The sequence below is a fragment of the Protopterus annectens genome, chromosome 12.part0 (genome assembly GCF_019279795.1).
Source record: "Protopterus annectens isolate FY-2018-M chromosome 12.part0, PAN1.0, whole genome shotgun sequence".
NCBI lineage: Eukaryota > Metazoa > Chordata > Ceratodontiformes > Protopteridae > Protopterus > Protopterus annectens.
In genome coordinates this window covers 170,521,913-170,549,144 of record NC_056746.1, presented here as the reverse complement: position 1 = coordinate 170,549,144, position 27,232 = coordinate 170,521,913, and the positions used below count along the sequence as shown (strand labels likewise).

The 27,232-nt window shown below is 38.3% G+C and overlaps 1 protein-coding gene across 1 annotated transcript in view; it reads left to right on the top strand.

Annotated features, from left to right (window-relative positions):
* LOC122816145 (ectonucleotide pyrophosphatase/phosphodiesterase family member 7-like) overlaps positions 1 to 27,232 on the top strand; it is a 331,876-nt gene that overhangs the window by 263,722 nt on the left and 40,922 nt on the right. Inside the window, exon 4 of the mRNA XM_044088901.1 lies at positions 17,127 to 17,373. Within this exon, the coding sequence (XP_043944836.1) occupies positions 17,127 to 17,373 (247 nt within the window). The remainder of the gene's footprint in view (positions 1 to 17,126; positions 17,374 to 27,232) is intronic.

The window sequence follows — 27,232 nt, the reverse complement described above, 5'->3', positions numbered from 1 at the left end:
CTAAGCCAATCTCTTAGCCTATATCTATACTGACTAACAGGTCCATACTTGAACAACATATTCCATCCCTTTGGAAAATCTCCTATATCATACCAATTCATAAAGGTAGCACCTCTACTGAACTTCCTAACTACCATCCTATTGCCATTCCAGCCTCCCTCTCTAAAATCCTTGAAAAATGTGTCCATTCCTAAACACTTCACTACTCTCTAACAAATAGTCTCCTTTCTGAAACACAACATGGTTTCTGCCCAAACCATAGTACCACTACTGTTCTTATCAGTTTCTCCAACACCATAAATCAACAATGTAATTTAGGGAATCTTGTCTCTTCCATTTTCTTAGATTTATCCAAAGCCTTTGACACAGTTTCCCATTTCAAACTTCTTATTGCACCATCAGATCTGAAACTGCATTGCTCAACACTTTACTGGTTTAAAGATTAACTTTCAAACCACTATCAAGCTGTAAAATGGGAAAACAACCTTTCCCCTCTTCTTCCCGTGAACATAGATGTCCCTCAGGGATCTATACTAGGACCCCTACTCTTGTCTGCATTCACTAATAACCTAATCAAAGCTATGCTCCATGCCAAACTAATCCAATATGCTGAAGACTCTACCCTAATATGCTCTGCCCCAACACTCCAGAAATTACAGCTTATTACCCAACAATCCTTCTCTGCTATAGAAAATGGCTTTCTGACTCTCAGCGTATTCATAACCCTAAAAACTCAGCTAATGTTGTTCCATCCCTCTAAGGCTATTGACTCAATTCCATCTTTTCAAATTATTTCTTGTGACAATACCCCCTATCTCACCTGTGACCCATACTAAACTCCTAGGTGTAATCATAGACCACACTATGAAATTTGGCAAGCATGCAGCTCAAACTATCACAAAGGTGCACAAAAAGCTAGGTACCCTCTATGGATGTAAAATTACCTAACATCTGAAAGTAGAGTAACTATAGCAAGAACCTACCTTCTCTCTACTCTTTTGTATGCCTCCCCTGTCCTAACCAATCTAAATAAAGGTGACTTAAATAAACTATCAATCTTCTACAACAAAATAGAAAATTTGCTACTGATTCATCATTTAGATCCCACCACTGCCTATCCCTGAGAAAACTATCCTGGCTTGAATTACCAAATTACCAAATCTTATTACTTTTAACCAATTTACCATGACCTGTCAAATCCTCTATCACCCTAATAAAACCCCTTCCCTGCATGGACTCCTTCACCACTATACAAGCAGTCAACTACTACGAAGTACCAATAAGGTACTAACTGACATAACTACAAGCAAATATAACTTTGGGGACTCTCTGTATTTTACTTCTGTAGCTAAAGCCTGGAAAGGTCTCCCTCTTAACATCCGGTCAATACAAAACACACGTGACTTTAAGCATCATCTTAAGGCACATTTAAATAACTCTTGGTCTTGTGCTTGTATTGGCTCTGGATAACTTCTACTTTTTCTCCTTAACTCACTTTCTTTTCTCTTATCTTCCCCCTTTGCTCTACCAGTCTTTCTTTTCTTATTTCTGCTTTAAATGCTTTCTTTTTCATTTCATTGTTTATTCTGTTGTTTCCACTTATTTGCCAATTCACTTTTTTATCCAATACTATTCCACTCAATCCTTCTCTTTTTCTGCTACTGTCTTGTACTATATCAGCCAATCCCTAGTTATGTGTCTTAATTCTCTTTCCTAATTATTTTTGTAGTTACTTCAAATGTCTTAATGTTAAATTGTTACACTCTATCTTTACTTGTATAATTTTTTTATTATATGCTCCCTATACATACTATCTTGTTTACCACTGTCTTTTTATTGTATTTCATACTATTTGTAATGCTGTTTGATTTGTATGATTTTATTGTATATTTCTATGTACAATTTTTGGAGAATTTCTCCCCAGGCCTCTGATGAAAACAAGCAATCCTGCCCAGTCGGACTTATCCCGCTGAACAAATGTAAAATAAATAATAAATAAAATAAGTTTCCCCTGAAATGTGGAAAATATGTAGTTTGTTGTAGTTATGTCATGGGCAGTGTGAACTATTTGTAGTGCTGTTGCTGATGACACTGACAAAGAAAGCCGGAACTCAGCTCACACATCATAGTGTTTGGTTGCTGTACTGGATTCCAATGAGTGCACCCTAGTTTGCATGCATTCATGGTGTCTAGACATCTTGCAGACAAATTAAAGTAATCATCCACCTTATTTCCTTCTTGCAATTTGTTTATATAGTGAAAATAATTACTTCTTTTTTATTTATATGGTGAAAAAATAATTACTTCTTTTTCAGCAAAACTTATCATCATATGTAAATACTAATGTATGAAAATTGTTACCTATCACATAATTTTCACTCTGCTGCCAATTAACCCTCACTCTCATAGGTTCATAGGTTCATAGGTAGGTACTAGGCTATCGGCCCTAGGGCCCATACAAGCCTAGTCAAAAAATGTACCCTGGCTTTCGCCACCCAAAAAAATTATTTTCCTGTGCCCCTGTCGAGCAGAGCCACAGAAGTGATCCCATGGGGTGAATTTCCCATTTCCCATCCAATCATCAAGATTTTTCTTGAAGAGTGCTAATGAGGAGCTCTGTTTGACATAGATAGGTAGTCTGTTCCAGAGTATGGGAAGTCTCTGGGACAGGAATCTATCCCTCCAGCATGTTCTGTTTATTGTGGTGACATGGTTTAGGTCCTTAGAGCATGTAGCTCGGATGGATTGGGATTTCTTTAAGTGGAGCATGTCCAACAGCTCTGGGTTTGACAGAGATCGTCCCTGAGTAGGCGATATGCAATGGAGTAAAGCTGTAGTTTTTTGAGACGGTCTGCATAGGGCATCTGTTTGAGGCCAGTAATCCTCTTTGTAAGGTATTTCTGTGGTCTTTCCAGTTGTTGTAGATGTCTTGTGAGGTACATACCAAAAGGGGCATTGTACTCTATAATGGGTCTAATGAGTGATGAGTAGAGGGGAACAATGACCTCTTTTTTTCTGGATGAGAATCCTTTTGTGATGAGATGAGCCACGTAGAAGGATTTCCTGACCACTGGGGCGATGTGATTATCAAAGGAGAAACTACTGTCCACCTGTGTCCCAAGGTCTCTTATCACATTTTCGGCATTAAGTAGACTACCAGCTATGTGGTAGCTCATGGGTACAGAGTTTTTACCAAAGGGGATGACAATACACTTTTTGACATTGAGCTTCAGGCCATGGCTTTGACACCAGGTATCTGTCTCAGTGAGGCCCTTTTGTAGTTTGTCCACGTCGTTAGGAGTTTCAATTATGGCTCCTAGTTTGCAGTCATCTGCAAACTTTGTTAGCCAAAGACCTTCTGTGCTGGCCTGCACTTCAGAGAAGTAGATACCAAACAGGAGAGGACCCAGGGCTGAACCCTGTGGTACTCCACTTGTCATTGGTCTGATGTCGGATTTGGAATCCGCTACTTTCACAGTGTGGGTTCTGTCCGTGAGCCAGTTGGCAACCCATCTTGTGACATAGGGATTTATACCTAGTTTAGTGAGCTTATCTATAATTCCAGAGTGGGGGATGGTGTCGAAAGCCTTAGTGAGATCTAGATAAGCTGTGTGAACCATTTTACCCTCATCTATGGCTTTAGTGACTGCTTCAAAGAAGTCAATCAGGTTTAGGAGCCATGATCTGCCTTTTACAAATCCAAACTGGGTAGGGTCCAGAGTTTGGAGATTACCAATGTCTTTGTTTATGAGTTCCACGATGATACGTTCCATGGCCTTGCAGATCAGGCTTGTCAGGCTAATGGGGCGGTAGTTCCCGGGTCCGTGGTGGCTCCCCCTTTGTGGAGTGGGATAACCGCTGCAGTGCACCATTCAGTGGGTACAAAGCCTGAGGTGAAGCAATGATTGAACATGGTACTTAGGTAGGGTGCCAGTTCATGCTGTAGTTCGTGTAGAACGCAGCCTGGGATATTGTCAGGTCCCATGGATGCTGTGTTCTTGGTTTTGGAGAGTGTGTTTTTTACCTGTACAGCCATGATTATAGGAACTTTGCATTCTTCCAGTATAGAGATGGGCCCTCTAGGGGGTGAGAGGGGGGGTAAAGTTAGCACTGAACCTATCTGCTAGGATGTTGGAAATATCAGTTGGTTCTGTATATTTAGTGCCATTGTGCTGTAACTCAAAGCAGATCTGAGTGTTCCCATTTAGATTCTTGACATAGCTATAGAATGCTTTGTGGTTGTCTTTAGAGTCAGTGGCAATTTTGTTTTTGTAACTAGCTTTGGAGGATTTTATGAGGGATCTCAGCTTCTTACTGAGGTTGACCAGGGAGTTCCTCCAGTCATGGGATTTTACTCTTTTTTGCAACAGTTTCTTTCTTCTGCTTTAGAGTTTGTTTATGGCAGAGGACCACTAGATTGGCTTCCTTTTTTTGGAGGATAACATCTTGGTTCTGTTAGGGATAGCATGATCCATGCACTCGTGTAAGTGTTTATAAAGTGCATTTGTGTAGGATTCATCAGTCATACCTCTATTGTCTGTCTGCATGGGTGTCATGAAGTTTGCCACTTCCGTCTTAAGAAGTGTGAAGTTGGCTTTGGAGAAGTTTTTTACGATGGTTTCCCTAATTGGGGTTGGGGGTAGGATGTGGATGTCTAGGCTGATTAGCTTGTGGTCGGATCTGACCAACGAGGAATTGACCTCTGGTGTGGAACACCAGTTTCCCATGTTGGTAATGACCAGGTCTAGGATATTGTTGCCCCTGGTGGGGGTGTGAATAAGTTGATCCAAGGCATTGGAATTTATGAATTCTAGAAAACGTTGAGCAAAAGAGTTGGTACATGAGTAGTTTTCCCTGTTAATGGTGGGGTAGTTGAAATTGCCCATTATTAGGGTGTTGGGTTGCACCCTAATACTTTCCAGTGTATCAAGAAATGAGGAGTGTGAATCCTGGGGCATGGTGGGGGGTCTGTAGCAAGCTACAATTTGGATTGCGGTCTTGCCCAGAGTTAGTTGCACTTGGATAATCTCGGATGCATTATGCTGTGCAACTAGCCTGGAGGTGTGGATATCCTTAATGAATATGGACATGCCTCTGCCTTTAGTGCTTCTTTCTGGGTTAGGTGGCCGAAAGGTGTGGTATGAATTGAAGCCTGGTAATGCAGGGGTGCTCTCTGGAGCTTTGAACCCGGTCTCTGTCACTGCACAGATGTCAATGTTCTCCATTTTAAGGAGTGCCTCGAGTGAGTGCATTTTGAGGTTTAGACTTCTAGCATTGAGTAGCATTACCCTCAGATTTTGCTTGCTTGTACCTGTTACGGTGGTGAATTTGTCATTTGAACCTTGCCTAAAAAAGGCACTATAGGGGTGGCAAGAGCCTTAGCCAGTATCCGGAATCCTAAGGGCAACAGGTGCAGGCCATCTCTGGCAAAGCATCGTGAACTGTCGATCATGTCGTCGCAGGCAGACAAATACTGGATCCCCTTAGAATGACACCAGAAGCTTAGCCAATTGTTGAAGTCAATCATTTTGTCCTTGTACTGTGGTATCATTCTGGGTGATGGCAGGATGCTACTCAGGGTTAGGGTCATACCGGCCTGGGATACAAGATCGGAGAGCTCCTCTATGTCTCTTTTCATGTAGTCCAGGGAGGTACGTCTCAGGTCACTCACACCAACATGGACAATGACAGTGTCATATTTGTACTTATGGTGGAGTGACCTGAGTGCATGCGTTATGTGGTGGATCCTGGCACCTGACCGGCAGCTGACAGTAACTTTCTCCTTGTTTAGTCTAGTGAGTGGAACATCAGTGTGCCTGACTATAGAGTCACCTATGACTAGGGTGTGTCTTCCAGGCTGTGTCTTTCTTTAGCTGTCTCTCTGTTCCTCAAGTCATAATCTTGAGCCATCTCTCTTCCCTTATATGGTGACGCTTGAAGTTAAAATAAAAAGCTGTCCTTCTACCACAGATTTTTTTCTAGTCCCTAGTATATCCAAAACTTCTGAACAAACAGGGAATACATTTTGACAGAAAAACGTTTGCATCTTACATCGTCACACTGACTTCAGAAATTCTGCATAAATAGTGGAAGATGTGTCAAGCGAATGGTAGAAGAAATGTTAATATTGCAGTTTACCTCTCATATTGGTATTGATGCCCAACCTTATTCGCCCTCTGCTACCTAAATATGGCAGTAATAAATTTATAGTTCTTGAGTTTTGGTATGTACTATGTCTCCAGTTGTAAAAATGCTGTAGCGTGTTACACTCATTTTGCATTCTGTTATCAGGGTCAGACTCAGTGCAGATTAGTAAGACTATGAGCTGTTAAGGCACTGCTTTTTGTCGCACATGGTTTGATTCCCCCATTTGTCTTTCAGGTGACTCTGCCAAGTTACTTCACCAGTCACTACTCTTGGGTTTGTCTTGAAAAGGGACACTTGTGTCATGTGGGCTGTCCCAATTGTTTTACAGTGTTTGAGTGATTGTATTATACATTTCTTTTGAATATGCTATATGCTATGTGAGTATGAATCCCAGCATGTCTCATGTAGTTTAATAGGTTACCAAATACATTTTCATTAAATGTCAGTTTTAAGAGAAGTTTACTAAGTCTGTTTTCAATGTTAGAGTGTTTTGTTTAGAAAATAACTGTCAATGTTTTTTTTTCTGTAAAATTAAAAGTAAAAACAGATGTTTTAGATGAAATGCAAACCTCTGTGATAATTTTAGGTGTATGTACACTGACAGGGTGTTTATGGTAATTGGGGAGAGAAAGCCAAGTAATAGGGCTTATTACCCTGCAGAGGGCTTCATTTGTCTACGGTCATCTCTGTTGACTCTTGAGGTGCATGCTGCAGCAATACAGCATTATTAGCCATTCAGGTAGGTCAGACCTGAACTGAGGGGTGTTAGAAGGGATAGCTATCCTTTTATTTTACTTGTTTTTTGTTCAAAACATTTTTATTGAGGTATTTAAACAGAAAATTCAAAATGAGTAAAATGATATTAAAATAATACATCACAATTTGTCATTAAAGTTCAAAACATTTGAGTGTACCAATAGCTATTTTTGATGACAGAGAAGACATGGGGAGGTCAAAAATGTGAACTAGGTGTCCTACAAGCATATAAATATAAGACCCCCTCCCCCACTAAAAAAGTTTGCTATATGCAGTATTTCCGATTTTTGAATGATTTGTGAGTTTTTGAACTAAAGTTTCTATAGCCTTTATATAGTTTTAATTGTTTTACTTATTGCACCAAAGAATGAACAGATGTATCAATATGCCTGGATTGTTTAATATAATCTAACCATGCTGGAATTTAGTAAGTATATTTTTTTCATTTCCTTCATTGCAGCCCCCAGCAGATTTAAAGAGAGTGATGTTTGTCAGGTCAGAGTCTGTATGATCAGAACAGTCTAAACTTCAGCATCCATTATGTAGTCATGGTTGCACATTACTGTGATACAGTCTTCTGTACAAGATCGGGCTATAAAAGATTTGTGTATTTAGTTGAAAACTGTTACTCTAGCTGTTAGTGGAGAAACCTAAAGCTCCAACTTATTGAGTTGTTTCTTGTGGCAATGATGTAGCATTTCAATCTTTCCACCTTCATTTTCCTTTTGAGCGACACTGAGCAATTCACTTAACCAGACCGTGCTTTGGAGCAATTGAAAATTTGGGATAGGGTTTTTAGAATCTGCTGGACTGCATGCCAAGTAATTATAAATCTGCTATCATTGTTTGTCAGCCAGCCCCTACTTCACAGCTGATCTAGTTCAGGAAATTTTATAGCATTATCACCAGCACACCATTTGTTTAATGCAACATAAGTAAGTTATTCTTCAAGGGCAGCAGACACTGCTTTTGTAACTGAAGCACTGAAATACAAAGTTGATTGCCAGCAGCAACCTCTGCATTAATAATAGTTCTCTTTAATGTAGAATGATTCCGATGACTTTTATTTCTGCACAGATTGTACATATTGATTTAGCATGTGTTATCAGGTGCTTAATATTTATAATGGTCTCATAAATACTTTCTATTTAAACTGTGGTACACCTGACTGGATCTTATACATATGATGCTAGTGATGTTTATACAGTTTTATGTTGTTCATCTAAAGCTACCAATAAAGTACATGTAATTAATTTACACAGCTAACAAAGTCATTATAACTGCTGGTAGGGGTGGGGGGTTCTCAATACCTTATACTCTTAACCTGGTCATCTTTTAAACAACTTTTAATCTGTCTTTGCAGGACTAATGTACGTGTGTGTGTGTGTGTGTGTGTGTGTGTGTGTGTGTGTGTGTGTGTGTGTGTGTGTGTGTGTGTGTGTGAATTAAGTAGGAATATGTTGGCCACTGTGTTTGTGTGCAACTAATATGAAATATGTGACTTTGGTCATTATTATTCATTTTTTTACACAGACATCTGAGGATGATGCAGTCAACAATGTAGCTAAAATTGCTGGGTTTGGGGGAATGTCTGAAGATAAATTACTGATGCTGCTGAGGTGATAAAGTGATGCAATGTAGTTAATTTTGCTGATGCAATACTTACTGTTGATAAAGTATACTACAAGACATTAAACTCTGGATGAAGTGGACATTTTGCCGCAAAGCCTGTGTTTAGAGTTCTGGCCAATGTCTGTTCAGTGGGGTGCTTAATTGGGTACAACAAATGCTAAACAATACTCAGGGCAGTGGTGTTCATTTGTTGTACTCAAAGGCAATCTCATACATATATTTAATCTGTGGCAGATAGTTCAAATCCTCCCTTTTCCATATACCACAAACTGCTTACATACCACGCCACTCATCACAGTAACTACCTAGTGGAGGGGTTCATTTTCCAAGTACATGAAAGATTAAGGATTTACTTTTCTAATAGTGGCATTTAGGTTTGTATGTGGGGAAACTCCACTGATACAACAGTACATGTTTTTACTAAGTAAGGGCTTAAGTCATGCAGTGCAGGATTTTAAATGGAGAAGCATCAGGTCATGTATATGTAACAACAAGGTTATGCCATACCTAACTGTCCAGGTTTTCAGAGGGTGTCCAGATTTTTGTCTTGTTTTTTTTTTTTTTTTTTTGGTCTGTTTCTCATACAGTTTGTAGTTTTCTGGCAAATCACTGAGAACTGAAGTCACTAAATAATGACTTCATAAAATTCAACAAATACTTGGTAATGTAAGGCCTGTTTTTATATCAATTTTCTAAGTTTATAAGGGCAAAATCTAAAATCCATCCCTTATTTTGAACATTTGACACCCCACCACCACCACCACTCATATTATTATTTGGCTCTCTTACTCTTAGAGTTTGAGTGATATGGTTTATGCCTCTCATGTCCCAGATAAGTTTATTAATGAATGAAAGAAAAAGAGAGAAGCCAAAGACTAAGCTTTAAGGTGTGCTATAAATATCATTAGCCTTGCAGGATGGACTGTATAGGAGTAAACTGAATATCCTGCCCTCAGCAAAGGCATGAAACAAGCTAACAGGATCATCAAGTAGTCTGGTACCCTTATGTTTTGGAAGTAACAATGTATAGTCTAAAAAGACCTTAGTAAAACCATTGAATGCCATTCTGGTGAGGTGGGTGCTTTATAAATGACAAAAATCATATATGTCTGCACATGTGAAAGCAGAAAACACAGTGATTTGATTTGCAAGGAGCCAGCTATTCTATAGCTGGGTCAATGTACATGCTGGTTGAAGAATAAGGTTTTATCTTCCAAAACAATCACATCATGAGAGAAAAGAGACATGGTGTACAGTTGTCATGGACATTCAAGTAAGTATTTTTGGTGGTAGGGCTCCAAACATCCCTGCCTGTTATGTACAGCAGTCTCCCATCTAATCACAAATTAACATGTAATTCATATTTATTTCCAATTCATTGCTATCCTTTAGGGCAGTTTCCAAGCCACTATTGCACTGCAGTGGGGTATTTCATGATTTTTTCCTTATAGCCTACCTGCTTTTCTTAGTACTCCAAGATACTAGTGTACAATGATTAAAGCACTGGGCTCAGTGAATGCTTATGCCCTCAAAAAGCATGTGCTGTTATCTCCCCTAACATTGTAATACTGGTTTTAGTTATGGAGAAAATTGCAGGAACATGACACGCTAATGCCACCTTGTACACAACCTAAAATTGTTGTAGCTCATTTCTGTCATCCTTCATTCATTTTACAACATTCTGTTCCATGTTGGCAGTCTGAAATATTTAAAGGTATGACCCTGAGTGCAGATAAATATTTTGATGAAGCAGTAAAGAATTGTTAAACTCTGCATACCCTAAAGATGAATTTTTGATGTCAGTTTAATGTACCATGTTTCTTAGGGTCATAGGTGTGTACTAGGCTAATGGCCCTGGAGCCTTTACAAGCCTAGCCCATATGATTACCCTGGCATCATGCTACCCGACCTTAGTTCTTAATGCCTCTGTCAAGTAAAGCCACTGGAGTGATCCCCAGGGTGAACTTTCTATTCCCCATCCACTCATCAAGATTTCTCTTGAAGAGGGACAGTGAGATGCTCTGTTTGACATGTATGGGAAGTCTATTCCAGAGCATGGGCAGTCTCTGGGTTATGAACCTGTCCCTCCAGGAAGGTCTTTTTTTTTTTTTGAGTAATAAACTAATTTATTTTAAATATGCTGGCAACATTTATTTGGTTTACCCTGCCCTGTGGCTTCGGCATTATTTTAGTCAAATGATTTTTATTTTGATGAAATAACACAATAATTTAATACACTCATAACATTCAATAATTATTTACAGTATTTGCATTCAGCCTAACAAAAAGGATTCAGATAAAAACATTTGTAGTTAAATAATAAGTTAATATATAAACTATGATAGTTAGAAAGAGTTTGGTTCCATCTGTAGGGTATCAATCAAATTCAAAACTTTCTTCCACAGACTATTAACCAATGGCTTAGGAAAAGTTCTTAACTCTTTAGTTCTTTTCTCCATTAGGATGCATTTCTTCAGTGATTATAGGAATTCTTCCATTGTGGGTGCTACATTAGAGCTCCATCTTCTAGTTATACATTTTCTGGCTATTGCTAACATTGTCCACAACAAATATAGGTCATCTTTCTTCATATTATTACTATTAACAACATTCAATAAAGTTAAAGATTTTGTCAAAACAAATATATCAGTATAGATAGCTTGAAGAAATTTGTTAATCTCATTTCAATATGGTTTAATATTAGTACAGTCATAAAAAATATGAGACCAGTCAGCATTAGTGGACAGATGGCATCTCCAACATAACTTGCTGTTTGAAGGCTTCATTTTTGAGAGTTTCTCAGGTGTCAAAAAGGATCTGTGTAGAAATGTCCAATGAAAAATCCTCCAGAATTGTGAGTAAGAAGTTAGTTTAACTGAAAATAAAATGTTTTGTTTTATCTTCTATTGATAATGATACTTGAAACCCTTTAGTTAGGCATTGCCAGTAAGAATCTTTAGGAGCTGTCTTATAGACAATTAAAGTGTTATATAGATATGATAATTCATTCTTAACATTGATATTATTATATAGAATTCCAAAAATCCAGTTTATAATTTTTGGTACGGTTTTGAAGGATGAGTTATGCATTATTCTATACAGATCGTTAGTGTATGCTGTGACACTCTGAAGAACCAACCAATCATTAGGGGATAGGCCATAGGTTGACAATATACTTTGTGTGTTCAAAGCTTGTTGGTTTTCAGTACATTGCAACCAACAAAATAGGTTATTATTTTCCCATAAACCAAAAATCACTCTATGTATTTTATCAGGGAAATCCCTTGTAATAGTAAATGGTATTAAAAATCTATGCCACGGTTTTATATCTAAATTTGTGTTAATGAATTTTCTAACACATCAAAATATTGTTTATTAATGTTAGTTTAGTTAATTTTGTTGTACTATACTGTAAATTTAAACTTAAATAGTGCCATATCTTGCTATCTTTGTCAGTTACCAAAGCATTCTTTGATAAATCATTTTCATTCATTAGTATAATGGAGTGTAACTGTTTCCAATTGGAAAATTATCTAGGATTTATCCAATTCATCACTATTTTAATTATAGAGGCCTTTATATAAGTTTCAGTCTCTGGGAATTTTAACCCCCCCTTGTTCCCATTTTCTGATATGATGAGAATATGCCACTCTATTTCTTTTGGGGTACCATAGGAATTTCATCAGAGATGAAGTGATTTCTTTAAGGATTTTCTTTCCTGGTGGAAGTATAAGGGCTCGTGCTATATATAATAGTTTAGGTAACAAAAACATTTTTATCAGTTGTAACCTATCATCAAATGTTATAAACAAATTATTCCATTTGCTTATTAATGTCTTGATTAAGTCTATGGCTCCAGCAAGTTCTGTTGATTGTGGTGATGAGCTTGATCTCTCTGGAGCATGTAGTGTGCAGGGATTGGGATTTCTTTAGATGTAGCATTTCTAACAGAGCTGGGTCAGACATGGCTTTGTAAGTCAAGCAGAGATTGCCTCTAAGAGGCGATATGAGACAGAGAATAGTTGGAGTTTTTTTAGTCTGTTCATATAGGACAAGTGTTTAAGGCCTATGATCCTCTTTGTGAGGCACTTTTGCAGCCTGTCCAGTTGTTGCAGGTGTCTAGTGAGGTACGTGCCAAATGGGGCATTGTACTCGATGACTGGCCTAATGAGGGAAGAGTAGAGGGAGACAATGACCTCTTTCTTCCTGGATGCAAAACTCTTAGTAATGAGATGTGCCACATAGAAGGACTTTCTGACCACAGAGGCAATGTAGTGGTCAAAAGAGAGGTTGCTGTCAACCTGTGTTGCCAGATATGTTATAACTCCTTCTGTGTTCAGTGGACTACCATCACTGTGGTATTTCATGGGAACTGGGTTTTTCCCTAAGGGGATGATGACACATTTTTTGGCATTGAGCTTAAGGCCATGGTTCTGACACCAGTCATTGGTCTCAGTGAGGCCTTTCTATAGGATGTCAACATCACTTGGGGAGTTAATAATAGTTCCCAACTTGCAATTATATGCAAACTTTGTCAGCCAGAGTCCCTTTGTCTTGGCCTGGACTTGAACAAAGTAGATACCAAACAGGAGAGGACCTAGGACCGAACCCTGTAGGACTCCACTCATGACTGATCATCAGTCTGACTTGGATTCAGCTACTTCACACTGTGGGTTCTATCTGTGAGCCAGTTTGCAACCCACCTAGTGATATAGGGGTTGATGCCTAGCTTGTTTTTCTTTGATTCCTGAGTGGGGAATGGTATCAAAGGCCTTGGCCAGATCAAGGTAGGCTGTATGAATCACCTTGCCTTCATCCACAACTCTAGTGACTGACTCAAAGAAGTCAAGCAAGTTGAGCAGCCATGATCTACCCTTCACAAAAACAATTTGTGTGGAATCCAGAGTTTGGAGATTCCCTATATCCTTGTTTATTAGGTCCATGATGATGTGTTCCATAGCTTTGCATATCAGACTCTTCAGGCTAAAGGGGCAATAGTTCCCAGGGTCTGTAGTCACTTCTCCTTTTTGGAGAGGGATGGCTGTAGCAGTGTGCCATTCAGTGGGGACAAAGCCTGAGGTGAAGCTGTGATTGAACAGGGTACACAGGTGAGGTGCCAGTTCACTCTGTAGTTCATGTAGAACACAGCCAGGGATATTGTTAGGTCCCATAGAAGCTGTATTCTTAACTTTGGACAGTGCTGTTTTAACCTGTGCAGCAGTAATACTGGGTGTCTGGCAACCTACTGGTACTTGTGATTGGTCCTTTGGGGGGGGGTAAATTTGGCACCGAATCTGTCAGCCAGTATATTGGCAATATTTGTTGGCTCGATATAGGAGGTACCATTGTGCAGTAGCTCAGAGAAAATCTGGGTATTGCTGTGGAGAATCCTTACATAACTATAGAAGGCCTTGTGGTTGTCTTTACTATCTGCTGCAATTCTGTTTTCATAGCTAGCTTTAGAGGATTTAATGAGGGATCTCAACTTTTTGTTGAGGCTGATAAGGGAGTTTTTCCAGTCTTGGGACATCACCTTATTCTGCATCAGTTTCCTCCTTCTGTTGTAGAGTTTGTTTAGGGCAGAGGACCACCAGATTGGCTTCCTTTTTTTGGAGGAGAGCATCTTGGTTCTATTGGGTATGGCAAGATCATGCATTTGTGTATGTGTTCGTACAGTGCATTGGTGTATGATTCGGCGGTCATGCAACTATTATCCATTTGCATGGGTGCAGTGAAGTTAGCCACCTCTGTTTTTAGGACCCCAAAGTTAGCTTTGGAGAAGTTTTTCATGGTGGTTACCTTTGCGGGGGGGGGGGTTCCAAGGAGATTAGTTTGTGGTTGGCTCTAACCAGGGAAGAGTTGACTATTGGTGTAGAGCAATGGTCGCCCATGTTAGTAATGACCAGTTCAAGGATATTGCTACCTCTAGTGGGGGTAAGAACAAGCTGGTCCAGGGCATTGGAATTAATGAATTCCAGGAAATGTTGGGCAAGTGTATTGGTACATGAGTAGTTTTCCCAGTTAATGGAGGGGTAGTTGAAGTTGCTCAGTATGATAGTGTTAGGTTGGACCCTAATCTTCTTCAGGGTGCTTAGGAACGTGGAGTGTGAGTCTTGGGACATGGTTGGGGACCAATAGCAGGCTACGACCTGAATCGCTATCTTACCCAATGTTAGCTGCACCTGAAGTATCTCTGATGCATTATGTTGGGCTACCATTCTGGAGGTGTGCGCATCCCTTATGAATATGGAAACACCACTGCCTTTGGAGCTTCGGTCCATGTTCTGGGGCCAAAAGATGTGGAATGAGTTATAGGCTGGTTGTGCAGGGGTGCTTTCTCTTGCCTTGAACCAGGTCTCTGTTACAGCACAAATGTTGATGTTCTCCATTTTAATGAGTGTTTCGAGTGAGTGCATTTTGAGATTTAGATTTCTAGCATTGAGCAGCATGACCCTCAGATTGCATTTGTTTGTAGCTGTTACGGTGGTAATTTGCTCTTTAGAGCACTGCCTAAAAAAGGCACTATAGGGGTGGCAAGAGCCTTGGTCAGTATCTGGAAGCCCAGGGGTGATAGATGCAGGCCATCTGTGGCAAAGCATCAAGGTCTGTCAGTCATGTCTTCCCAGGCAGACAGATACTGGATCCCCTTAGAATGACACCAGAAATATACCCAATTGTTGAACTCAATCATTTTCTGCTTGTACTGTGGTATCATTCTGGGTGATGATAGGATGCTGCTCAGGGCTAGGGCTACATAATCTGAGAGCTCCTCCATGTCTCTTTTCATGTAGTCCAGGGAGGTACGTCTCAGGTCATTCACACCCACATGTACAATGACAGAGTCATATTTGTACCTGTTTTTGAGGGATCTGAGTGCTTGCATTATATGGTGGATCCTGGCGTCTGACAGGCAGCTGACTGTTACTTTCTCCTTATTCAACCTAGTGAGTGGGACATCAGTGTGCCTCACTATCGAGTCAGCTATGACTAGTGTGTTGGGCATGCTGTTTTGCATTAGGGGCTTTGGTTGAGTGGCACACTGTTTAGGAGAGTTATGTGTCTCGTGATTAGTGTTGTGTTGTGGTGGTCAATTGCGTTTCTGCCTTGGAGGTCCCTGCTGTTTGGGTAGATTTTTATTGAGAGCCTCCATGAAGGTGGGTGTGTGGTTTGTGTTTTTAAGTGAGGGCAGTGCTGGTGTGTGTTCTGGAGGGCTATGTGTTCCATGTGGTGTGGTGCAAGTGTTGACCTTCTCCTCTTGACCAACTATTCCGTTCTTGGCTGGAGAGTGTGTGGCTTCCAATTTGGATATATAAGTGCATCTCTTGCAAGTCTGAGTGTTGGGAGGTAAGAGAAGAGGGTTGTCAGTGTACATGAGGCAGTTACTACATTGCCTCAGGATGCCCAAGTTCACTAGGTTAATAGGAGAAAGCACAGGGAACTGACCTTTAGACATGCCTGGACAGGTGGGCATTAATAATAAGTATTAGAGCTGTTTCCTTGTAGAACATTTAGTGCTGGTAGCACATTTGTGTTTTACAATAATTGCTACAAGAAGTCTGGTAAAGTACTAGACTAATAAGAGTAAAAGTGCAGGAGAGGAGAGAACTAGTAGATCTAAGGGAAAAATTGAAGTGCAGACTTTGTCACTGCTCAGAAAGGCGGGACTTTTAAACCAGAAAGTTGAAAGAGATGGAAAAACTTTGTTTAACGGAGGCCTGGTCTCCTCTGTCTCATTATTTCCATGTTTCTCTATGTCATTGATCTCCACATACCGCTATTCAGAATACCTCCTGGGTACTCATCAATAACTATGAGAGATAAACAACTTCAACCTGCTCAAAAGAAATAGTTACTATTTTTATATATATATTTTAAGACAAAAACAATGTTGACCGCAGATGTCTTCATGCTAGGGCACATTTTCCAAGCTCATTTCACGTTTTGTCACTAAGATCCTGTGTTTTGAAAACCCAGTAAAAGATCTAGGGGAAAACCATCAGACTACAGGTTAGTAAAGTATGAAAGGTAAAGGGACGACAATCCCTGTTAATATGAAAAAAGGCTGCTGATTGTAATATGTCCTACAGTTGACTTCCTGCAGTTATTAAGTAAATAATAACTACATTATCAGTACAGTGTTCCCTTAAGTTTTATGCCTGTTTCTTCTGTTTCAGTAAAATATTCTGGTCAGATATTTAATCTTATTTGTAACAGAAATTCTTTTCATGCTGTGTGTGCTTTCTCCCTCATCCATCACTAAGGTAGATCAGGTTACTATGTCTTCCATGGTATATGTAATAGACATTTTTAATGAAACATTGTTTTACTCACCAGTGGAGGATTGAAATATTATTGTTAAAGATAGGAAAGTTGCTGAAGAAATCACACGTAAAACCATTATCACAATACATTGAAAGAAAGAAAAATTTTGAAAAGCACACCTTATTTATATTTAGCAAACGTAACACTATAGTCACCATTTTACATCAGTAAACTGAGGGCCCATTATACTCCGAAATGCATATAAAACAACTTCCGCCTGTTCAACTTATCAATTAAATATTCCTTTTTTTCTTACTTTCTTTTTTAAGAGAGTGATCATATATGTCAACAAAGGTGACCATAGCTTTGACCATGACTTCATGGACATGAAGACAATATTCAGAGCATTTGGACCCGATTTCAAAAAGAATTATGTGGCTGAGCCTTTTGATAACATCCATGTCTATGAACTGATGTGCAGACTCCTAGCAGTCGAACCTGCACCTAACAGTGGTTCCTTATCACACACCGAGGATATGCTGGTTGAGTCATTAGAGGAAGGGCCCACTGAGCCAGGTGGGTAAAGAATGCATTCTGACTCTTGCATAAATCATTTGTTTACCAGATGTTTTTTTCTCTTATTTACTGAAAATCTTTCCATTCCTCAGTCTAATAGTCTGCCAGAAAATACTGTAAATACTCTATATGGACAAACTGGATTTTATTTCTGCACTAAATTTTGCTCCTCTGAAAAATATTTTTGCTTACAAATACTAGTTCAATTTAAGTTGTAACTAATTCCTTTTTTTTTTAAGAAATCGCAGTGTATGCGTGTTCCATATGTCATGTACTCGCTGCTGCCATTTAATCTTTGTAGTCAAGTATATTTGCTATTTAGTCAATAAATGTCTGAAGTGCAGAGTTAAACAGCAGAAAAGAGAGAGACAGAGAGAGTGAGAAATGAATTGCTTGTAGAGTTTGTTGTGAGTAAACACTATCATACTGTGATGAAACTGGAAATCACATTAAAAAAAAACATTTTTCTTGGTTGTCCTGATAACAAAGTGATTTGAATTGTCTCAGTGATACTGACAATTCCAGTCCAAAATGGAGCTCCTCATCGAATGATTAGCTATAGAAGAAAGGATTAAACATCCATGGGACTTTTCTCATTCTGGGGGGCATGGCTGTCCATTCACATTTCATAGACTAGATCCTGGCAGCTGATCATGGAACATATTTTGACTATAGCTTATATGAGGGCTTGGCACATGTCAAATACGTGCTTGCTTTGGATGTTGGTTTCCACCTTCTCATGAAAGAAAACAAAAGAAAACCCCTCTTCCCCATCTAGATTACAATCTAACAACCACTGACTCACCCAAAGGATCCCTGCAGGCTGTGGTGAAAAGAATAAAGTGTTTCCTGGACAAGTATAATACTCATTAGGTACTTCCAGGCTGGAAGAGTCTGTCTGTCTGTCCAGCTATCTATCCTCCCTTCCTTCCTGTCTCATAGGTTCATAGGTTGGTACTAGGCTATCAGGCCTAGGGCCTATACAAGCCTAGCCATAACAATTCCCTGGCTATTTCTTCCCACACTATTTACTTCCCTTGACCCCTCTCTAGCAGGGCGACTGACTTGATCCCCGGGATGAATTTCCTTTCTCCCATCCAATTGTCAAGGTTCCTTTTGAAGAGGACCAAAGAGGCACTCTGCTTGACATGTATGGGCAATCTATTCCAGAGTCTGGGGAGTCTCTGGGTCAGGAACCTATCCCTCCAGCATGTTTTGTTTATTGTGATGACAAGGTTTAGCTCCCTGGAGCGTGTGGCTCTGAGGGATTGGGATTTCTTTAAGTGTAGCATGTCCAACAGCTCTGGGTTTGACATGGCCTTGTATGTTAAGTAAAGATCACCTCTGAGTAGACGATATGCGACAGAGTAAAGCTGGAGTTTTTAAGGCAGTCAGCGTAGGGCATCTGCTTTAGGCCTGTGATTCTTTTAGTGAGGTATTTCTGTGGCCTTTCCAGTTGTTGCAAATGTCTTGAGAGGTACATACCAAACGAGGCATTGTATTCTCTCTTACTCTCTCTCTCTATCTGCTTTAGGCCTGTGATTCTTTTAGTGAGGTATTTCTGTGGCCTTTCCAGTTGTTGCAAATGTCTTGAGAGGTACATACCAAACGGGGCATTGTATTCTCTCTTACTCTCTCTCTCTCTCACTCTGTCTCTCTCTCTCTGTCTCACTATATGTATAAGCATCTATAGGTTTACTATCAAAATCAAGAATCACAGTTCATTGTGTATTCACGTAGCCAAAAATAAATGTTGGAAATAAAAAAGTTACTTCAGCAAAATGACGACAGAGGTAATGTCGATAACTCAGTTTGATATTATCAACATTACCCAGGTTACTTTGACTTCTGGTGATGTTTTATTTACATTTTGCAGGCGGGCAAACCCCCTGCATCCACCATGTGGGGAACTGCGTTGCCCACACCCCCTGCATATTACATATACAAATCCAAGGTTGCACTACAGTGAGGAAAAGGGTACATTTCCTGATCCCCACTGTAGTGCAATCTCCAATCAGAATGTCAGCCTGATATGAGTGAATGCACACTAGCATTTGCTAAGGTGGATTCAAACATTTTCAGATCAGTGTTACAGAAACTGGGAACCATCCTAGTTTTGTGTAACTGCCATTTTGATAGTAAACTCTGTGTGTGTGTGTGTGTGTGTGTGTGTGTGTGTGTGTGTGTGTGTGTGTGTGTGTGTGTGTGTGTGTGTGTGTGTGTGTGTGTGTGTGTGTGTGTGCGTGTAGATATATATATATATATATATATATATATATATATATATATATATATATATATATATATATATATATATATATATATATATATATATATATATATATATATATATATATATATATATATATATATATATATATATATATATATATATATAAATAAATAAATATATATATATATTTATATATATATATATACATATATAGATATATATATATATATATGGATCTACTTAAATTAATTGAATCCTGCTTATGACAATGTGCATACTGTTGACTCAGATTAATTGACATTATGCATGTTGACACACTACTACGCATGCGCCAATGATTAATGAGCTGTTAATGAGCTGTTTCCTGTGATCCAGTGGTGCAAGGTTTGATTCCCTCAGCTTCCATTGCTTAATTGTGTGACTCTGAGCAAGTTACTTATCCAAACACTGCTCCTGGGCTGAGTGTGAAAAAAGGTCCATGGAGATCAGTGCTCTTATCTACCCCAGAAAACAAATGCAAATAAATTAATTAATCCTGGTGCATCCAAAACTTAAAAAAAAAAGAAATTCTTGCTTTTTGGAGGGGGGGCAAGACCCACTGCTCTTCCACACCTCCTACTAATTATTTATTCTAACGCCAAGACTGCACAATACCCAGGGAAAAGGGTATATACACCTACACAGGAATTGTCGATCTCACACACCCATTGACCATCTATTTAATCAAGAAGTCTTAAGTATATGGCAGTTGGTTACTGTCAAGTGTGAAGACTTGTTTGAGAATGGTTAAGAAGAACTTTCACTGGTCAAAATGCATGATAGATCTGCAGAATTCCCAGAATTCCCAATTTTAATGGCTTGTAACATATGATTCTGGGAGGAACTGAGCAGCTGGAAGGGCAACTGAGACAAGGGAAGAGGTTGGCAGGGTAGGAACACCTACAAAGAGACTTAATATACATTTAAAGTGACTTAATAGATGAATATCCTCCTTCTGTCAGTCATTTGTTGCGGTCTACTACATGAAATACAAGTGTAAATTACATTGTATATGTGTGGAAGCAGATGAAGACAGTCATTTATCTAATCTGCCCTTCAATGCAATTTGCAGTATATTGTAGTTACTCTGCCATGAGAACTGTCTCTCTCTCAGTGGACTTGCAGTCCACGTATCCTCAGGCAGTATGTTCCATTTGTCACCACCCTTTCTTGCTGAGAATGTTTTCCTTAATATTTTGATTCCTGTTCTCCTACTCTGGATAGATATTATCAATGACTTCAGTCAGTATGACATGTACAACATGAAATTTCATTTCAGACTTTTACTGAGTAACCATTTAAAATGTCAGGACATGCTAGAGTGAGTCAATAAAATATGAAGACTGAATGACCAAAAACATGGACTTACATATGTTAAGTCACAGGTGGACATTTCTCTGAATATTCCCTTTTTTCTGAGATAAGGTGATCTTAGAGTTAGTATATATATATATATATATATATATATATATATATATATATATATATATATATATATATATGTATGTGTATGTGTGTGTGTTCAGGGGGTATAGGGGGTTTGCCCACACATCAGGGGGTGGAAAATAACCTTAAAGGAGAAGAGCACTGTTTGAGATTCGCTCTTCTCCTGCATTTTCAAACTATTTTCCAGTGTCAGCGCTAAGCATTTTGAGTGCCGACAGAAAGATTTAACCTTCTAAAATAATTTTCTCTATTTTTTTTTTTAATTTTTCCAAGTCTTTTGGATTTCTAACACTGTGGCAGGAATGGGCCATATTCCTAAGTCAAAGTATGATTAAAGTTAAATAAATTAGTATTGTTTCAATCTTTGATTCTAGCTAAAAGTGCTCTTCGCAGCACCTGCAATGTGCCCAGTACTGATTCCTTCTGCAATTCTTATGGAGTTACATGTATCAGTCACATATTAATAAATTATTTTTATAAGACCTACTAGTATTAAACTCTCTGGGTATCCTTCTTCCACATTTTCCTCATTTCTGCCTGCAAATCCTGACTTTGTGTCTCTCTGTACATAAGACACTGTAGTCACTGCCTGTAGCAATTTCAAAGATTAATGCTACTTTTGTCTTCTTTTCAAGGACTACTATATCTGTTTTTTTTAGCATCTATGTTTTTGAACTGTTGGTAATGGGTGATACCATGTGGTATAAACATTTTCTATAATGTTTTGTGGCTCATGCTTCCAATGTTTTTCACCTACTTCAATATTATAAAGTTTGCACAATCCCCAGTGCAATAGTCTTGCTACATTATTATGACTTTCAGTATACAGTTCTTCTGTCATAGTATATCACAACTAGCAACAAGACTGTTTCAAATTCTGTTTTACAGAAACTGCATTTGTCTGTTTCTCCCGCATGTTCAATGGACTTTGTAAACCAGCATGTATGGAGTCGACTATCTTGGGCCTTCAATATTAACCTTTCATCTTTTGGTTTAAATTCATGTCTCCTTTATCATTCCTACATTTGATCCTGATCAAGATGAGGTTGTTCCAGAAGTTTTTTATACTTGCAACTATATTTATGCATTTTCCACATGTCTTGCCTTTTCATCTGATCATTCACCTTCTATTCTTTCTTGTGTTTTTTGGCACATTCAGTTGTTGCTTGATTTTTATCTACTGCTGGTTTGATTTCCATTCCTGCTTGATGCTGATATGCTTCTGCTAAACTAAGCAGGGAAGTCATCTTAGACCTATTCTCCTCATGCTTTAAAACTTTCACAATGTTTGGGACTTGTGAGGTCAGCAGATATATATGCATTCCTACGACTGCAGATCTATACAAGTAATCAATTTCAAAGAGGCCCAAACCTCCCAAAGAAGGGGGAATATATAGTCTTTGCTATACACTGATGTTTATAAATCATTTGATAAACATGAAGCATCCTTCTTGTTTTCCTGTCCAACCAATCCAACACCTTTTGGGGCGACAGGAAGAGCAAATTTGTTTATAACATGGACTTTGTTCCCAGATGTCAGCACTGTTTTCAGTATTAATTTCAGTCTTCTAAAATATTCCTTACTAAGTTTTATTTGCATTTGTTCATGTTTTATTGCTGATGTTTCATCAATTCCCAAATATTTATACACTCCCTCTTGCTCAAACTCCTTTATATCACCTTCCTGTCCTAGGCTGATGTTTTCTTGGTGCTGTGGCATTCCTAATTTAAAGGTTGCTTTTGCACATTTATGAAGACCAAATGACATTCTTATATCATCTGAAAAAGTTTTCACCAATTGCAGGTCCACTTTCAGTTCCTCATCAAAAGAACTATACAGTTTTAAATCACCCACAAATAGAAGCTGAGAAATCTTTATACTTTGTTGCTTTCTGGGAGCCAAATTGTAGCCATGACTTAATCTGTTAAGCAGACAGTTTAATGGGTTAAGGTCAAGACAAAAGAACAGCGGTAACAAAGAGTCACCCTGGAATATTCCCCTTTAAATGTTTATCCCTTGAATAATAATATGTCCTTTATCATGGCTTAACTGCAAAGTGGTTTGCCACTGTTTTATGGTCACTGTAATGTAATTGATCAGTGTAGGATGTATCTTATACATTTTTAAGCACTCTTTTATCCATGAATGTGGGATACTATCAAATGTTTTTTGTAGTCTATTCATGCCATACTTAGATTCTTCTTCTTTTTATAGTTCTCCATTACGATCTTATTTAAGAATAAATGAACCTTTTGTTCCATATGACTTTCTTTTGTTACCCTTTTGTTCTAGTGCCATAATTGAATTTTCTTCTAAATAACTATAAACTCAGTCAGCATCAATTCCAGTGTATAGTTTATGCATTAGTTAATCTCATCTGGGCAGAGCTGTCCTCTTTAGAATGACACATGTCCCCATTTGTATTTCTAGTCAGTGTCTTTGCACACATGCATTGTTGCAGAGCTATGCAAGCTCTGTTCAGATGTACAGCAATTCTCTATGAATCTCAACCAATGTGTTGTACTATTGTTTAAAAATAGATCTTGAGCACAATGACTCTACTCTGTGGCAAGGGTCCATTTTATCAATGCAGCAAACAACTTTGTTGTATGCTGTCAAGAATTTAAAAGAACTTCATGCGGTATGACCATACCTCACAACTGTCCAGATTTTTGCAGAATGTCCAGATTTTTGCCTTTAATCTTTGCTCTGTTCCTTATAAAATTAGTAGTTTTCTTCAAATCATTAAAAATTAAAGTCGCTAAAAATGACAAACATTTGCATTTCAGACTTCATATCCTTCAGAAAAATGCATGCTAATAATAAAAATCTATTTTTGTATCAATTTTCTATGTTCACAAGGCCAATATTTTAAATCTGTTCCTGATTTTGAACATTTTTAACACCATTATTTTCAGCTTTGTCCAGACTTCTTGTGCTACAAGGTTGATGGGTAGCAGTATGAGCAGTCATATAATTCAGTTACTTTTTTGAACAGATGAATATAAGAAAAAAAAAACGCCAAGAAAGAAATGACACATTTCTTGCTCTTAAGTTTATTTTCAAAACGTCTATGAAAAATATGTTAATAATACATTCTGAAAAACAGGTTAATTGAAAATTAATATATTCCAAAGATGGTACTTAAGTCTCACACCTCAAAATGCACCATGATTGTCTGTTAGATATCATTATGTGCATACACTGAAAATGGCTTATCCCTTACTTCATGAATTAGTTATTTGTTATTTTGATTATGTCTCCTCATCAGCTAGTACCCTATTGCCCTAGGGTGTACTGAATCATTCCTGACATTTTATGTAGATGCTCACTCCTATCAAGATATATAAATCAAAATGCATTGTATTTATTTTATTCTTAAGCATCCTCATCTCCCACTTTGGATTCATTTAATGTATATAATTAATGTCAGACAGCTGAGTACTGTGCTGTAATGTTTTGTCCCATGAGGAGCCAAACAAACAACCGTATTATAAATACTAATGTACAAGAGGTTGCCATATACAACAGCCTGCAGAAGCTTTACTAAACTGTGATACTTAATGTATTTACAATGCTTGCTGAAAGGAGTTTAACACTGCTCCTAACAAAGTAATTGACCCATTGGGGTCAATTAATGCAGGATAAACGGCCTTTTGAAACTATTCCCCTTCAGTAAGTCAGATAGGTTCTTTATTTGTAAAACAGTATTCTATAATTATACCTCTATTTAAACAAGTTTGCTTCATTATATGGATGTTTCGGTCTCCTTGAATTTTCAAGCCATAATAAAGTACATTTACATTTCTAATTTTCCAGTTTGCAAATTTTCTCAAAAAACTAGAAGCATCAGAATAATTTTTATTTTCTCTCACCAAAAAATCCATTGGCATTAATTCAAAGCCTTGTCACTGAATAGGGGATGCTATAAAAATTTGACACATTCAGAAAAAAAAAATGTGCCTGGATAGGCTTCTAGAATGGTGCAATATAAATAAATACAAGAATGACTGAAAGGAGAAATGATATAAGACGTAAAAAGAATTGCATTGCATTAAACTAGTGACTGAAAAACACATGCATTTTTTAAATAGTTAGGCAAGGGCACTTGTCTCAATAATACAATAAATGTCTCCCACAAAATGGAATTTACTGAACAATAAACAAAACCAGCTGCCCCGTGCCCATTTATCTTCTTTTATCTATGTATCACTGAGATGCACGTTTGGTATTCAGTGGTTAAATATCAAGTCTGGCACAGATCTTAAATAGTAGATGCTACAGTGGTAATACATGTGTATGAAGTATAAAATAAATCATAGTGATATTACACAACTTCGGTCTGTTTAAATTTTAATTTTTGATTCTGTCCTCTTGCTGTCAACACACTCCATTGAAAATGTTATTGTTAGACAAACCTAATGAAAGAAACTTAGAAGAGGATCATGGTTCTGCTATGGATATCTGAACTGAAAAACTGCAAGCACTGGAAACACAAAAAAAAACACCTGAAACTCTGAAGGGTGAATTTTTTTTTTTTTTTTTTTTTTTTTTTGCAGGCAAGCCCCATTGCAGCCCCTGCACTTATCACATTAGCTCAAAGAAGGGAGGAATCTCCCAAAAGAAGGGCATCACTGCTGACACATAATAGAAATCATAAAGGCAATGATTTCCTATGAAAAACAGTGATCAACATTATATTTCACTGCTATGGCCAACTGATACTTGAGCACTTTCATGTTGCCACCTGTAGAGAAGCCAAATATCACTACCTGTTATGAAACTGTGCTCACTATAAGTACACAATGTCAATAGAAAGAACTTTAAAAATGTACTAGTAGGGTGGCAAATCTCCCCACAGCCCCCAAATTTATGGAGGCATACTGAAAGGTTGATAAGTGTATTCCTGCCACTCACCCCACCAGTATTTAAAAAATCCTTTAGAAATGGCCACTGCTGATCACATGACAAGTGGAAAGTAGTATCAGTCCCTTGATCTACAACAGTTATTAGTACTAAATTTGTCAAAGAGATTTCTGCTTTAACATACATGTGCACATATGCGCACACACACACACACACACACACACACACACACACACACACACACACACACACACACACACACACACACACAGACCTCCATCTGCTTTGATCTGAAGCAGTGGTCAGAAAGTCCTTCTATTGGCACCAGCTGATCACAAAGAGTATTTCCTAATGTTTAGACTCAAAGAAATTTTAACACCTCTGCTTTCTTTACTGATCAGGCCCGTCACAGAATAGATTGCCTCCTTTGGGATGCATCTTACTAAACATATCAAGCAATTGTAGAGACCTCAAAAGTTTCTGACAAAATTTCATGGCTCCAAAGGACCTGAGCTGTCAAGAGAAGCTGGAGGCCTTGCCCCTGTATTCAGTGTCCTGTGGACTCCTTAGGTGCAATCTGTGCCTTACCCTCTGAGCCATTAGAGATCCAGTAGTCCAGGACTTTCTATTCCTACACAAATCAAAGATTCCAGGGAATACTAGAAAGACAAATTTGAACCTTTTTCAACAAGCAAATAAATAATGGTAGAGAGACAGATTTGTCATACAAGTAGACCTTCCCTGGAACACAATGCCTCTCCAGATCAAGGAATGTGATGCACTGTTTTCCTTTAAAAAGAAATGAGTTAGTTACAGGGGTATTTATGAATGCATCCCTGGTATGACTTGCCTATCACTCCATGAAAAAGTAGGTAAGGTCCAAGAGTGGGCACTGGCAAAGTGAAAATGGCCACATAGCCCTGCGGCCTTATACATTCTATAATTGTGTACCCACATTTTCAGCACTTGACAGAGGTGAATTTATTGGTTAATTCACCAACCCCTGGACCCCATGTCATATTTTTCCTTTCATCCAACACCAGTAATTGCATAAATGTAGACTTCTATTTAATCAAAGTTGTTCCATCTTAATATATCTAAATGAAATGCTATCAATGGATACTATCACTTTTTTTGTTTTCATGACCTACCTATGTCTCTATGAAAGCTCTGGTTTGGTACCTAAAAGGGATTACCTCCCTGTTTCATAACTGCAATGGACTGACTAGCTAAAAGGTGTTGTTCTCTATTAATATCTACAAGCTGTGATATTT